Genomic DNA, 16564 nt, shown 5'->3' on the forward strand with positions numbered 1-16564 from the left:
TTTTTTTTTTTTTTTTTTTTTTTTTTTCCCTGCTGCTCTTGTGTAAATGAATGTTCTTGCATAGTCTGGAAGAGAAGGTTGTCTCACAACACTCGATCTTATCATAGGAATTCTCCTCTCAGGTTTGTTAGTGCCCTCGTTCTGGCTGAGATAATTTTCTTCCAGGTGGCTGGCATTGTGCTATGTTTTGGATTTAGGATGCGAGTAACGCTTGTAGTTGTTGCAGAGCAGTGCTTATGCTAAGCCAAGGACTTCTCAGCTTCTCACACTGCCCTGCCAGTTGGGTGCATCACTGGTTTTGTTTTTTTATTATTATTATTGTTTATTATTATTATATATGCACTTCATTTTCTGTTCTGTTAAACTGTCTTTATCTCAAGCCATGAGTTTCACCTTTTTTCTGATTCTGTCCTCCATCCCACTGGGGGGAGTGAGCAAATGGCTGTGTGGTGCTGAGCTGCCTGCCAGGTTAAACCACGGCAGTCAGGAAGGCTCATACAGAAGTTATTGGAAGGCATTTAGTTGTGTGAATTTGGCCTTAAATATTTGCGTTAGGAGTAGATGTCCTACCTCAGCTGTAACAATTGCAACATATATGAAGGCGGGAGTGTATGACAACAGTATTTTGGCAAGACTGGGATTTCTGTATAGGAAGGACTATTATTCATTTTAACTAAATATCTGGGTTCCAACTTGTCCTAATACTTCTCAGTTTCCCATAAAGCTCGGTCATCCTTCAGGCTTTCACCTGATGCCCTGCATAGTGCAAATTATGAGCTGTGCTGGGCTTTTGTCGTCTGTGCTGCTTGGTTTGCACAAGAATGTATTTTCTCTTCAGAAGAGCTGGTTTTGGTGCTTTAATTATTTTTAATAGACTGTTACCTTATGTTAAGCTGATACTGACCAGTGATGCTGTTATATTAACTAAAATAAAGGCAAAAAAAAATCCCCAATGACTTTCAGTTACGTCATGTAGTCAGTCCAAGTCTGAGTCAGAATCTTAGAGTATTTTATGTTAAAGTCAATAAGAAGTTGAAATGCCAAGTGTAATGCCAAGCTACTACATCCATGGAAAAACAAGTAGGAGCAGTTGGAAATTAAGAAGAGGAAAAAATTTTAAACGTTTGCTGTCCTGATGGTAATCTAAGTAATGCAACACAGACTTTAGGCGGTGGTCTTCTAGCTCTGTTTTGTAGGCTGATAGAAATGCAGAAAAGTCTTTTTCTCCAGGATTGTTTGCTTTATTTGCATGTGTGTAGTTTTAATGCTGAAAAGTATTACGTGTTTCAATCCGCTCTACATAAAAAGACCTTGTAAGATATTTTTTTCAAATCATCCTGTCAACATCAGACTAACAATCTTAAGCATATATGTTAAAATAAGTAGTTACTTCTGTAGTTTTTAAATAGTTTCAGGTTATTGAGCCCTTATTTCTGACTCAGATTTGTAGTTTTACAGGCCTCTGAAAACAATACTTCTATCTCTAAACATTGATTTGAGACTGCTAAGTTTAGATTTCTGTATTGGAAAATTGCTGCATTTTGTTTCAGACTTTCACAGTTTCTGTTAAATAACTCTTGTGCAGTCAACAATACAACCCTGGAAGCTGAAACGGGAAACAATCTTGCAGTTAGTTCCCTCTCTTAGATATAATGTTATCAATAACTAGATAAATGCCTGAATTGTCTTCTATTTTGAAGGTGATAGATCATTTCAGAGTGTTTTGTTTCTGTTTCTGGCTAATACTTAAGGCAGCTGAGCATTAATGGCTTGTTTTGCCTTTTAGAGTATTGGGCTTATTATCTAAGAAAGCAGGTTGAAAGAGCACTGATGTCTCATTCTCCCTGCATTTGACTCCCACAGCTCTCACGGTTCCGTTGTGTTATGGATAAAACCACGCTGGGATGGATGTAGTTACCTAAAATATTTCCTGTGCAATTTCCAGAATACCATGTCCCCGCACTGCAACTGCCACTTCCCAAGAAAAACGTGCTGTAATCATACACTTAACTGAAAGTCACGAATGTACTGAGATATGCAATACAAAAATGTACTGAGATAAGCAACACAAAAGCATGCCCACATCAGTGCGTGGCCTGTGGTCCCAGGTTTGTTTCTGAGAACAGAACCTGTAAGCAACACCTCAGGGACTTCTGAGAATGTTTTACTGCTTTATCAGAGAATCTGAGTACGTTGCTTGCCTGGGGATTGTGGCAAGAGTCTTGCTGCTACAGCCCTTCTGCTGCTCTCACCACCACACCATCAGAAGCACTGAGACAGTGGCTTAACGTACAGATCTCAGTGAGACATGTAGGATTTCTTCTATGGCTGCTGTTTTGGGGTTGTTTTTTTTTTTTGTTTTTTTTTTTTGGTGGGAGTCCCTTTGTTTTTTTTGTACAAAAGCCATTTGCACATAGCCAAACTTTTTCATTGCAGAGAAGCTGATTTTAACTGTAGCTATGTTTTTACTCCTTGATTTACATAATCTTTTTTTGTGAACTGTTAATACAGTCTGTTTTGTATGAAATAACACTTCCATGTACCATTTTGCCTATTGTTTCTTGCTTGTGGCTTTCTGCATTGCATATGTTAATTTATTATGTTTATTTTCAGGCTGTTAATAAGTTACTGTTGAGAGTAAACCCAAAGTGCATTTCAGGATTGACGTAGTTTTTCTTTTTTTGCAACTGGCTTAATACTATTTGTAAATATCTTAAAAAACTAACCCCTGCAGTTGTTTGAAGTTTTACTGCAAATATTTGGTATTTGCAAAACATATATTTTTAGGGAAACAGTTCTAGAAGTTCCTGTGGTACAGTTTCTATATAATAGAAAGGAGATACCATACTTCCATTCTCATGTGGGTTTGGTGATGTCTGTTTCTGGATTTTGTTCCTGATCCTTTCCATTTGTTGTACCCCTTTATCTCTAATGTCCTGGGACTGTCTTTGTTGCACCATTGTTGTTCCACCCCAGTGATTTGGCTCAGAAATACCAATATATCTGTCTGATCAGCTCAATTTTCCAGAGCACTCAGACAATTTCATGCTTTTTGGAAGTGCTGTGCGCTGGTTTTTCTTATAGAGTAACACCAACTGGGTCATTGGTTTTGGTTTCACAGTAATCCGGGATTTTAGCCTTAGGTGATGACAGCAGTGTTGGCCCATTCTGAGTCTTGAGCTTAACTGTAGTCTGATGCAAGAGATCTATTGGAGCAGCTGTGACTTTGCATTGCTCAATGGGGCCTTGGAAGTGATCAAAATGCTCATTCTCTTTCTGCAGAAGTACACTACTAGTATGGATTTTGTACGGAAATTTGAACGACAGTGTGGCTCACAGGCCAGTGTGAAACGATTAAGATCTCATCCGTCCTACCACAGCTTTAACAACAAATGGAATTTGCCTGTTTATTTTCAAATAAGGTTGGTATGCATTTGTAGTCATTAATTCTTTCAAAGGTGGAGTTGTCAAGGCAAAATGATACAGCTTAGCATCAGATCTCCTTGTTACGTTACCAAGTTCTCCTTATCAACAAAATCATAGAAGTCAAACTATGAGAGTATAGTTACTGAGCCAAGTCATTGTTTTATGCATCTTCCAACGCTTTAGCAAAATCACCCTGCAACATGCACTCTGTCATTGCACTGAATTTGATAGACTGCTCATGAATAGACTTAGGTAAGTCTTGAGTCTGGTTTCAAGTTCTGTTTTTTCAAGTGCTGTTTCTCCCTGGAGCTAAACTGAATGTTGAGTGATATTGTTTGTGCAAATCCAGAGGAATAATTACCGAGAGGGAAAAATACTTTCTTTTAAGAAATAAAAATTAAAAGGGCTGACAGCTTCTAGCTTTTCCACATCTTGCTTTGCTTCTGGCTTGCTTCTGTCTCACAGGACATAGTGTCTGAAGTTCTAGATCTTGTAGGGTTGTCTTCTCAAAGATTGCCCAGCAATTTTCTTTATGTAAGAAACTATGTCATAAGTTTTGGCTTCCTTTTCCAGCTGGTGTGATGTACCTGCAGCATTATGTTGTAAAGATCTTGTGAGAAGAGAGCAGAGAGAACCAAGAAAGCTCCATTTTAATTCTAGTAATGCTAAAATTTTACAGAAAGGAATCATATTTGTAGGAGGTCTAGTCTATGCATCTGATTTTAGGGCTTAGGGCTGGTTAACAAGCCTCCAGGCAAGAAAGCTGCCTGTTGGTGAAGTCTGTTAGTTCTTAAGCATTCTGTGTGTCATCTCTCTTGGTCCAAAGTCTTTTGAGTGTCTCTGGACAGCTTCATACACCGTTACATGAGCAGAGTTTGTTGCCTTGAGGGTACTGCAGCAATGTTAATTGTGAATCCAGTCATAAGCAGAGGCTTATAGTTTCCATCCCTGTTTTTGTTTCACATGTCTTTTAGTTCCTGTACACACAGCAAGGATGATTACTTGGTTTTGTGGATTGTTTTTGTTTATAGTCCAGTATACTAAGTAAGTTTTTAATATGCTGCCTTTAGTTCTGAACGTGCCAGCCCAAGTACTGTATTAAGTGTCTGCAGTGTGTTGTACTTGGACTGTATATACCCTCTGGTCTTGCATTGTACTTCAGTATGGTTCAGTGAATGTTTTCTGTGCTAGCAAAACCAGTTACAGGATTTTCTTTCCCTTGCTTCTCAGTATCCTGCTCATTTATTTGTTCCACCGCAGCTGTTCCTGGGGCTGAACTACACGTTGGATCACTGAAATGATCACTTCTTTTTTTCTTAAAAAGAAGGGAGGCAGCAAAGGGAAGAATTTTCAAAAAATAGAGGGAAGAAATTGAGGTTTATTTTTAACGTGGATCACTTCTGTGGCTATGTTTATAGCATGATTCTATAAATGGTAATTACTGTACAGCCGTAGACATATTTATGCAGTTTGTTTAATCCAGGATAAAACTACAGTGCTGCTGAATCCAGGAATCTTGAGGCCTGGAGCTAATACAAGATCAGTGGCAGGAGCGTAGGTGTCGGAGCAGGGTCACAGTGTTTTGGTGATCCAGTGCTGTTTATAAAATGATGGTTCTGGCTTCCTCTGACATCGTCTTTTTGCTTGCACAACTGTTCTGCAGCTATGTAGTGAGCCAATATGAAGTACTGTTACCTTGGGCAAAAAAGGCTGACTTTCAACTCCAATCAATTTCTCCAAACCACTTCACTGTACAAATATTGATGCTGCCCCAAGGGAACGGGCAGGAGCACTCAATACAGTAGTGGTGCTGACTGTGCAGACTGTGTCTGTGCAACTATAGCAATTACAAGCCTCTTAACAACAGACATACATCATTAATAGGTCCCTGAATCTGCCCTTTTGTTTGAAAGTGCAGCTTTTCTAATACATGACCACCTGATCAAATGTTGAGACTGCTGCTCATAAGATGGAAATGAAGCTTCAGCATCTTCTCTGTTCAATTTTTTTTTTCCATTGGATACTTAGGGGTCAGGCTAATACAAAGAAAAACAAATATTTTTCCTTTAAGATTATTGTAAATCTGAATAGTTCACTATTTCAGTAAATGGTTAGATAGCAGCAGCTGCTTTGTCTTTCACCCTATCATTCCTATATACTTGAATCATCTGACAACTTTTGGAATTGCCCATGAATTCTTTAGTGCACAAATGTGAAAATAATATGACATACTCACTATGTATAGCAGCAAAGCTTTTTCTTTGAAGTATGTAACTATCCTCAAATCATACAGGATTTTTATTGGAGTGTTATCTTACAATGTGACACAGTTAAGGTTCTTGATTTCCTTTTTTTTTTTCCAATTGCAGAGATGGCTCAGAACAGACCTCACTAAAACTTGTACAAATGATTCTTTAAGGAATAGATGGATGTAGAGGCATTTCTTTTGTAGCAGAGCAGGCACAAGCACCCTTCCTTTCCGTCTCTTTCATTTAAGTCACTACAACTGATAGAACTGTAGTGAGCCCACACTGTGGATATTTTTTGCCCATCTAAGAAATATTCAGCAAAATTTGAATAATTTTTAAAAATCTGATTTGATTCTCTAGTCCTCTTCATTGTAAGACCTGAAGACACTCCTTTCTCAATGAAGGTGTTGTACAGGCAGAAATGAGGGTTTGAAACCATTTCACAGATATTTCTAAAATGCATGCTACGTGTTGGTAGCAATTGAAAAAGATAAGTCACATCACTTTATTTTTATTCCACTCCCCGGGTGTGTCAATCACAGATTGCTACTTAAAATACTTTAAGCACGCATCTAGTCCATTAGTAGTTTGCACAAGAAGAGCTAGACAGGTCCCTGCTCTGATCTGGAAATTACAGTTGAGAGGTTTTAAGATGAGCCTTGTAGGTTCATAATTAGTAAGCTTGGTAGGTGTACAGATTAATCTGCACATAAAAGCAGAAAGGAAAAATGACAAACTTAATACAGAGGACTGTAAAATAGAGTTTTATTTCAGTATTAGAGTTAAGAACTTGGTGAAAGGATACGTTTCTACAACTCCTGCATAACAAGAGTACTTAACTAATATTTCTTTAATTATGGAAAGTATTGTAATGTTTTAATACTAATTTTGGTGTTAGACCTCTAAAAATTGAGGGGTGGATTTTTATTTCTTTATATTTTTTGGTTGGTTGGTTTAATTAAAAAAAAAAAAAAAAGTGGGAGAGGGGCTTTCAGGGCATCCTGTGAGGAACTATTGATTTTTCAGGCACAGAATTGTTTGCAGAACCTTATGCCCCTGTTCATTAACAAACATGTAGAAAGCTAAAGGCTCCCACCGTCACATGGCATGCATGAAGGTCAGGTAAAGCAAGAATGAAACAATGTGTTCACTTACTGCGTGAAAACAGTACCTATTAGAGGAAATAAAAAGCAGTAACAAAAACATTTCTAATAAAAACTAAGGGCTTGACACTGAGCTATGGTTTTGATGATGCTCATAATTGTGATTTTCATAATTTCCCAATGTATAAGTTTCATATCTGCCTGTAAAGTGTCAAACACTGTCTTTGCAGTATAAAAAAAAAACACAAGATCTTTTAGTGTATGTGCACTGATAGCATAGATACTGAACATTGAAAAGCATTTAGGCATCAATTAAAGCAATTGTTGATTTATAACATTCAAAACTTTTCTATTTTTCAGATTTAGAGAAATAGCAGGGGCCTTTGAAGCATCACTTTCAGATTCGCTAGAGGAAGCACCAGGTAAACTTTAATTGCAAAAATTAATTATTTCCCTAGTATGAAGAAAGCAGTGTTTTATGTAGCAGTGGTTATTGTCTGTTTATTATTATTTACTAACGTGCATCCTGAGGGTTCACATGAGCTTTCTATTTTCTTATGAACTCATTAAACGGTAGAATACATTTTTGTAGGGAAGGCAATATAAGACTACTGTTCAATGATCACTTACTAAAAACACCTTTTTAGCAGCAAAAATTAACGTATTTGTGGAACTATCCCCTCGGTGCTAGAAGGAAGTATTGGCATCCTGTAAGTGACAACCAAAAGACAATGCTGTGTTATTGGGGCAAACTTTATTGTTATAGACCTCTTCCCCTCTGATAGCCCTATCTATTGGCAGCATTTAGGGTTGCTATAGTTCGTTTGTGTTGGTGTCTGCTCAAAAAACATACATTGATTTATGAGCAGATGAGGAAGTAAGCATAGGAAGGATTACAATGGAAGGACAAATCTGGTGTATTTGTTAGAAGTACATTGTAATCAGAAAAATTGTTGCTTCTGTTAATGGAGTAAATGTGAAGAAGGCAGCTAAGAGTAACTTGTGTGTGTGTGTGTATTTTTACTTTGGACTTTTAAATTATAGAACTGAAGAATGAGGAGGGAAAAATAATGGTGATGAAATGCATAAATCCTACAGTTTCAAGGCATTTATCTGAAACTTGCAGACACATTCCTTAGCTTTATGCTATAAAATGTTAGTGCGTGAACTGATTTATAAGTATTTGGTTTAAATATGGATATTCCTAACTTGTTTTCACTAAACATTGAAGACTTCTTTTAAATCTCAGATAATGCGATTGTTAACATCAGTGATGTTATATCTTTCATGATGTGCTTAGAAACTTGACCTTTGTTGCCTGGTTGTTTTCAGAGGGGAGCTCATACTGCCTTTTGGCCACTCACATGGTCTGGACGAGTCTTCTGAAGTGCTGGTCAGATCAGATGTTTTTACCATTGTTAGCACACCGTCTGTGGAAACTTAGTCTGCAGATTTTGGCACGTTACTCCGTGTTCATTGGTGAGGTAAGAGAACTACATGCTTAACAGTTTTCATGATTAGTTATGACCATCAGTAAGAGAACTTTTGAAAAAAAATGTGTAACTTCTTTCTAGTTACTATACTTCTGAACTTAAAAATGCTGAACCAGATCACTCAACCAGTTCATGAATTTGATTTATAAAAAGTATCATTGCAAAACATGTCATTGAGCACAAATATCAGTATTGCTCAAATATTATTGTCTGATGGTTGCCTAGATTGTACCATGCTTAAGGCTGTTCCTGCAATGGACAGAAGTAGCCACAATCTTGTGTTTTGTATGGTTGGTATCCATATGTTTTCATATTGGTACTGTGAAATGGGTGGTGAAGCTGAGCCAGGTGAAAATTAACCTTACAAAAAAATAAGAAGGTGTTGAGTTAATCCAGGTCAGTTGCTCCGTGGTCAACTGACTCAACATCATAATTCATGCTTCTGAGCTTTGCCCTGTTCCAAGCCATACAAGTTTCTCACCCCCCCTTTCTTGTGTCACAGAATGACAGCATGATAGAATAATTTGGGTTGAAAAGGAGGTCCAGAGGTCATGTGGTCCAAATTCCTGCTCGAAAGAGGGCCAGTTTAGATACGGTTATGGAAAACCTTTTCAGGTTGAATTATGAATATCCAAAGGCAAAAATTTCAGTCTCTTGGGGAACCCTTTTACAATGATTGACCACCCTGGTAATTAAATATATTTTTCCTTTTGATATAAATCTGTTTGTTGCACTTCGTGTCCATTGCCTCTTATTCTGTCGCTGTATCTCAAGGCAAAGTCTGATTCCATCTTCTCTATTCATTTCCCTTAGGTAGTTGAAGATAGCAGTAGGATCTCCCTTTATGCAGGAGACTGAATAGCACAGTTCTCTCAGCTGAATTGTCTTACTAAAAGAGCTGATAACAACAGCTGAGTGAGGCATGTGATTTACAGCTGAGGGCTTGAGGAGGTGGGAGAAGGGAGATGATTGATAGCAGTGAGTCATCGTACTTCCTGAGACCAAAAAAGACTTTGAGTAGCCTTGTTGCAAGCATGAGAGAAGGGGACAATGAGGAACACTCAAACTGCACTATTTGGTGACTGTGTTGGCCTAGAATGTGCTCAAAACTCTTGCAAACAAATGTCTGAGCGTTCCTCTCTATAGTGTTACAGTGGGACAGGTTGTGTGTTGATTCTTAGCTCTGAGTGGAACAATTTATTGCCTCTACAGTTGGTTGTCTCTGCAATGGAAAGTTAATTGTCACAATCCACAGGTGGTTTTGTGTTCTGGCATATGAAAATAATCTATTTCTGCAAAGCAAATAATAATCAAATTTTTAATCTAGCACATTCCTATAATGCATTATGTTTATTTGAACGCCACACAGGTGATAATTACTCCAGGATGGTATTGTCCTGTAGTACAGTGACAAGAGCTCTAAATTACTGAACTACTTTGTGCACCAAAAACTGTTTGAAATATACCGCTTTTTATGTAATTTAGGAATGTCAGTATCCCTTGCAAGTGTTACATTCTAATGCCAGAAACTTATGAATACTGTGTTGTTTCTGTATATACAACTTTAACTGCTTTCACTATTGCTAGGACTCACGTCTCAATTTGTTTCAGGTATCTGTAAGGCCCATTTCCAGTGAGAATGCAAAGGAAAGCAAAAAATCAGTGCCAGCTGGCAGAAAGGAATCTTCCGTAAGCCTCAACCCTAATGAGGACCAAGGGAATGCGTCTTCTCCAGAAAGCCAGCCTTTACCTTCTATATCCAGTACTCAGTTGGTGTATATTGCTGCAGATCTGGACAAACTCCAGGAACAGGTTTGTGCTTGAGACTTTAGTTACAGAAGTCTTTGTGAGTCTGTGTGCCAGTACTGTTTGGCATCTTGTTAATGACATTATTACAAAAATAATAATAATGCATTTGTTTAAATAACTTATTAAATTCTATAACTGGAGTAGTCTGATAGGAAAAAACACCGCCTGAAATAGAGGGTCAATTCTCAGTGTAGTTTGAGTGGCAAATTACAGAGAAACCACTTCAGGTATTTAAACTTTTAATCAGTAGCTGCTGGACTTTACCCCTAGAGCATATTGTTTCTACTAATTTCTAATGTAAAGTGTACCTGTCCAGAGTTTTACTTATGCTAGTAATCTCTCTGTCTCACAGTGTGGTGCAGTATTCAGCTTTAATTTTATATTCTCTTTTAAATATTTACCGTTTTTAATCTTTCAGCCTTGAAAAGGTTTTATCGTCAGGATTATTGTTTTATCATCATATTTTACTAATGATCCGGAATCTTTGAAAGACCTGTGTGGTATTTATTTGCTTTCAGTGGGGACTCTCATGCTTTTCAGTCAATGAGGCTGAAATTTCTGTATCTGGTGAAGTTGCCCCTGGGTTGATATTTTGTTGATTTATAAATTATTTCCCCTGAGGACAACAGAAAGGTAGAAAATTGAATGAATAGACCTTAAATCCCATTAATATTGTATTTTCCTGATACTAGGTTTCCATAAACACAAAAAAAATACAGAAAATAGCAAAGGTGTCTTTTAAAGCACTTGTAACTTGGAGAATGAAGGAAGAGCCATTTAAATATGTTTATAACAGGACTCTGTTTGTTTGTTTAGATTCCTGACATCTTAGAAATGGTTAAACCAAAACTCGAAATGATTGGCTTCAAGAACATGTCTTGTATTGCAGGTAAACCTGAGAGGCTGAATTCATTCTTTCCCCATTCTCCCAAGTCCCTCTGCTAACCAAACAAAATCAGCTTTTACACACAGTTTTATAATTTACAATGAGAAACTTGAAAACATTAATGTTTTATTGCCTAATGAAGCCTGCTTCCCATGTTGACTATTCTGTGAAAGAGAAACTACCTTGAAGTCTAGAAAACATTTGGTTAAAATTCAGTGAGTCTGAAGTACTTTTTTTGGGAAGTAACTTGTGCAGTAATTAGGATGCTTCTCCAGGAAGAGAGGGACCCACTTAAATCTAAATCAAGATTATGGGTAGATGTCTAAGTCCATAAGAGAGGTAGTTGCTTGTGTAAATCCCCAATGCAGTAGATGATCTTCTGCCAATCACAGCTTCGTGTCAAGCGCTTTTCCAGTCAGTCCATAGAGAATTGAGATACTGTGAGAAAGAATTTCACAATCACAGTTTCTTTGGTAGGTTTGAGCTTTTTGATTCAAGCCCCTTGCTGCATTGATAATATTGAGAAGAAAAAAAAAAAAAAAGCGAACCTGGAGAATGACAAGTTACCTTTCTTTAATCGTGTTCCCTGTATCTGTTTTTTCTGGCTGAGAAATGGTTGATATTAGTGGAGATACTTTATAAATGGTTGGTGTGTATTTATTTAGCAAGCATCCTGTATTTGACACCAGCAGCCATCTTGGACAGTGAATGAGATTGGGATGATGCAGGGTTCACGTAATTTGTAATGTGATTGGACAGGGTAGCTCAGTTTAAACTTCAGCTTTTTTACTTGAATAGGAGCCTTGGAAGACTCAAAGACTTCTTTATCAGCCTGCATGCCTACCTTGAATAACAGGATTATCCAGGATCTGAGTGAGTCCTCTTTCACTTACCTGAAGAGTGCACTGGAAATTCCAAGATTATATAGGAGAACCAATAAGGTCAGTGCTGGTTGCAGAAGAAAAATAAATTTCAGAAGGGCCTGTACTAAGGATGTTAATTGGGCAGTACATTTATGATTTATTTCAGGGCTGTCCATATCTGCTTGAGAGTCAAGAAACTTATTAAATACTGAGATGACTTAGTTATTATTGTTTACCTCATTGAAAAGAAAGAATTGTATATTCAAAATTCTAGGTAGGGTAACAATGATGAGAGCACAGGTTGAAATAGAAGGAAGGGCAAGACATAGAACTGTTGTACAAAACCGAAACAATTAGCGAGAATAGATCTGTTTCCCTTGTCTCAAGCATGTGTTGTAAGATGTGCTGCTGTTGAGTGGCAGGCTGGCAGGTTTTTTTGTTGTTTTTTTGTTTCTTTGGTCTCATATAAGAAAACTGGCAATATAAGAACATTTGAGTAACAGGTATTTCAGATGTCAGAGATTGTGTACCCTGGATATGATCTGTTCCCCTGCAATGCATGAGGTTTGTCCAAGCTATTGCATGGATCACCCCTGGAGAGATGAAGCATTCTGCTTCCAAGACCATCTCAGAAGAAAGTAGTGAAGGGATACTAGAGTTATCCCAAAAGCTTTCTTCTGAAAAACATGGTGAGGAGGTGGGGTGGTACAAGAACAGAAGGAGCAGTGGTTTCAGTTTAGTGAAGTGTAATATGAAATAGTAGCTATTTTAACAAAAATGTGGTAGGCTGAGCCTGTTCAACGTTCTGAAGACAGCATGAGCAGCAAGTGGGCAATAATAGGGGTGGCTGGCACATGCATCTCTCCAAAAGCTTTGGTCATTTTGGACCTTATTTCATAGCTCTACTGAATGATTTTGTCAAGATTTGTTCCTTGTGTATGAAGACCTCTTCATTGATTACTTATGAATAATCTATTTCTTGGCTTACATGCAGGCTTAACATTTTACATATGTGCTATAAATGGTGTCCATGTGTTCAGTAAATAAATTACAGGTTCTTTTTTCCACCTTGTTTCCCTGCCATCTCTCAGGAAGTGCCAACTAAAGCTTCACCTTACGTTGACAGTGCTCTTAAGCCTTTCTACAGACTACAAAATGAATACAAAGATGTACTGAAACAGCCCATGATTCGTCAGTGGTTGGAAGGCGCCCTCTCTGAAAGCACACAAAGGTAAGAGAGTCATACACAACATTCTTTGTGTTAGTTAAAAACTCCATTGTCAGTTGAATGGGCACAGGAGAAAAGAGGAAACACACCATGAGTTAACACAGCTGTGAAGAAAACTGGAGTATGTCCCTTTTTTGACCTGGTGCATTCCTTCAGATTTCAATTAGTGTTTTATATTCAACAGATGAAAAGCAGGGCTGGGAACTCAGAGACCTGACCTCTGCTCAGACGTGCACAAACCATGATATTGTGGATAGAGCATATGGAAGTTGTTTAGCTCTAGTAATGCAACAGTAAACTAAAACCTTGCATTTTGTCTCAGAAATTACTTAAGTCCTTAATCTCGTGTTATTTTCAGCAAATAGTGGTCAAATTCTCAATAAATTTGAGTTCTACTTTCCTTTGACAACTAGATTGTATACAATGATGATACAAATTTTTAGTGCTTTTAAAAAAAAAAGTAAAAATTAAAGCTGAAAAGTCAATTGTTCCCAGCTTAATAAGGCAGTTATAAGTGCTTTCCTTCATTTATCTTGTGGTTTCCTGGTTAGTATCTTGAGGACTTGTGAGCATGAATAGCCATCTGCATTAAGTTCTTTAATGAATTTTGTTTGTCTGTCTACTTTCTTTTCACATTCATACTGCTGCGAGATGTCTTTGTGAGTTCAACCATTTAACTGTGCACCATGAGACAGTAATGCTTTCTTTTCTTTGAATGTTCTGCCTGATACTTTCACTGGATACACACTACTTCCTGCACTGTGTAAAATGAGAAGGAGGCTTCAACACTGAATTGTGATTGTTAAGATTGGCCTCTGTAATTAATGGTGGAAATATCAGTAGCTTCTTCTCAAGACCATTCCTCTCAGCATCCTTCATTTTTTCTGAGGGACGATGATGTAGTGATGTGCATGCAGTAGGTGTAATTTTTTTCTCATTAATCTTTCTTCATTTAGGTATTATGAAACTGTTTCTGATGTCTTAAGTTCTGTTAAGAAAATGGAAGAGAGCCTGAAAAGGCTCAAGCAGGCCAGAAGAACTGCAGCTTCAAACCCTGTTGGTACAAATGGAGGTATGAGTGATGATGACAAAATCCGACTGCAGCTGGCCCTAGATGTCGAGTATTTTGGAGAGCAAGTAAGTTAAAAGAGAAAGCAGTTTGTTTACTGCTATTACTGGTTTAGGGAAGGGAGTTAGTTACAGGAAGAAATAAAAGCTCAGATTAGTTTTTTGGTCTTAAAAGCTTTGTTTGTGCTTTTTTGGTTGGTTGTTTTTTACATCTGTATAATTCAGGTGACTTGAAACCTTAGTGATTGTAGAATCTCCTTGAGCCATGCATGCTTGCTTATGCAAATGAAAAAGGTTGTATTTCTCACTATTCAGAATTCAAGTACCTATTAGTATTCAGAAGCACAAAGAAATTACCGAGTGGACAGACCAAAGGACAGGGAATTTTCTTAGTTCTGATGGAAACTTCCTTATGGCCTTGCTTCTCTTTGTGTTCTGAGCGGGTAATTCCTGCCTTCACGTACTGCATAATCAAGGGTTTATTCCCAAGAGCTTGGAAGAGGTCAGATTTCTTACTTGTGCTATGTAACAGTAAGTTCCTTTTGATGCCAAATACAAAAACGTAAACAACAAAGTAAAAACAAGTAAAGGAACGAAATATTCCAGGAAACGGGTGTAGTAGCTTTATCAAATTGTGTAAGAATACTGACCTGTAGCCATTATTTCTGTAAGCTTTATGTAAGCTTTAGAAAAAAAGTAAACTACTAATTGCAAGTCCACATCGTTAGTTGCCCAGCAGCTGTTATCAATTTTGGTTACGAGCAGATGCTGTCTGTACAGTATAACGGGTAGGTAAATTCTTTCTGCATGTAAGGCGATGCTTTTCTTATTTCTGAGGCTTACCACAGAGGAGAAAGATTTGGGTGGAAGTACAGAGATCTTACTTACTAACAATAAATACTATTTGTCAGTTTTTAACGGGAAGCTTGAGTTGGGTTTACTTTTTTATTCTTATCCCATTATGTGAATTAACATAATGTGAATTTTAGTTAAACTAAATGATTAACTGATAATCATTTAGGATCTGATTTGGTACATGTGGACGTTACCAAGAGTTCCAGCAGCAAACACCTTTCAGGATCACTTTAGTATGGTTTCATTTAGATTTCAGTGTACTCTTAGTTTTCTCATGGTTGTATTTTTCTAATTGTCAAAGCAAGAGATTGCCTAGGTAAGAAATGACTTGTAGCAAACTCTCTGTTGTTGTCTTCATCCCACAGGAAATTCGAGGCTAGAACGATGGGCTCTTGCAGCTTATTGAAATGCTTTCATTACTGTGCTGTTGGCTGTTATTGGGTGTATCTATGTGTGTCTTAAAGGCTTTCCTCAAATCCCAAATGAAGATTCTGGGCAAAATTTCATTTGAAAACAGTGCATTAAAAGCATAGTTACAGCCAAGGTTCTCTTTCTGGAAGTTTTGGAAAACTTCCAACTGACTTGGGTTAAAAGTTGCCTAGAAGTTTGTTAAATATTTTACTGCAAGACACGATGTTGAATGGAAAGACTTCACTGCGTTCACACAGAAAGACTTCACTGTTGTGTGCACTATATGCAGTTGTATTTCTTTGCTCATCGATGCAGGACAAAACATAGGCTTTACTAATTGTTTTAAGGAGAACAATTCATAAGCTTTTGTTGTTCTAAATAAAACTGATGTTTCTGTCTTTTTAGATACAGAAGATGGGACTGGATACAAGCAACATAAAAAGCTTTTCAGCCCTTACAGAGCTTGTCCTGACTGCCAAGGATCAGGCTACAGTGGAACAATCTTAGATACTTCTGAAGCATGTGATTAAAGATGAACACTGACCCTAAAAAAAAAAAAAAAGAAAGACTTTACTGTTCTTTATTCTACCAAATAAGTAGCAATGAAGTGCTTCCTGTTGTATCTTAAGCAACAAATTGGTGCATCGACTGTCAAGATATGCTTGTTTCACCAAAAGATTGAGAGTTTACCATAGTTTTCCATTATATGGAAAGCAATCAGAAATTCTTAACTTACTGTAGAAGAAAAGTGGAAGGAAATGTTTTTTATTTTTGTTTTAAATCTTATATTGCAGAAGAATGAATTTATGTCATGAAAATAGTATGTAATAAATTGTCTTCCTGACTTTGATGTTCCATATGTTTTTGAGTCAAATATATTTATTGCTGGCTGTCTAAAGCTTTCAAATGGACAGCTCTTACTGAATAAAGACAATGCTCACAGGAGTAGGAGTCTGCTATTTATTGTTACTGCTTTGCACTTATCACCTTTCCCTCATCATGGGACATGGTTAGCTCTTGTTAGGGTTTCCAATGTTTTTATCTTAAAGATTTTATTTTTTTTTTTCATGGACCTTGTTGATTAGAAGCGCTACATAAAGAAAGCTCCTAAAGTACTTTACATTTCAAAAATAACTTATAATACCAGCACCTAACTTTCTTGCTGTTACTTTC

At 37.3% G+C, this 16564-nt stretch overlaps 1 protein-coding gene across 1 annotated transcript in view; it reads left to right on the forward strand.

Annotated features, from left to right (window-relative positions):
• COG2 (component of oligomeric golgi complex 2) overlaps nucleotides 1–16487 on the forward strand; it is a 27835-nt gene extending 11348 nt beyond the window's left edge. The window contains exons 10-18 of the mRNA XM_035320915.1: nucleotides 3283–3422; nucleotides 7139–7200; nucleotides 8111–8262; nucleotides 9883–10083; nucleotides 10897–10969; nucleotides 11765–11907; nucleotides 12921–13060; nucleotides 14014–14194; nucleotides 15797–16487. Of these exons, the coding sequence (XP_035176806.1) occupies nucleotides 3283–3422; nucleotides 7139–7200; nucleotides 8111–8262; nucleotides 9883–10083; nucleotides 10897–10969; nucleotides 11765–11907; nucleotides 12921–13060; nucleotides 14014–14194; nucleotides 15797–15898 (1194 nt within the window). The 3' untranslated portion in view covers nucleotides 15899–16487. The remainder of the gene's footprint in view (nucleotides 1–3282; nucleotides 3423–7138; nucleotides 7201–8110; nucleotides 8263–9882; nucleotides 10084–10896; nucleotides 10970–11764; nucleotides 11908–12920; nucleotides 13061–14013; nucleotides 14195–15796) is intronic.
• The last annotated feature ends 77 nt before the right edge of the window (nucleotides 16488–16564 follow it).

This window comes from Oxyura jamaicensis, chromosome 3 (assembly GCF_011077185.1).
Source record: "Oxyura jamaicensis isolate SHBP4307 breed ruddy duck chromosome 3, BPBGC_Ojam_1.0, whole genome shotgun sequence".
In the NCBI taxonomy this organism is placed as follows: domain Eukaryota; kingdom Metazoa; phylum Chordata; class Aves; order Anseriformes; family Anatidae; genus Oxyura; species Oxyura jamaicensis.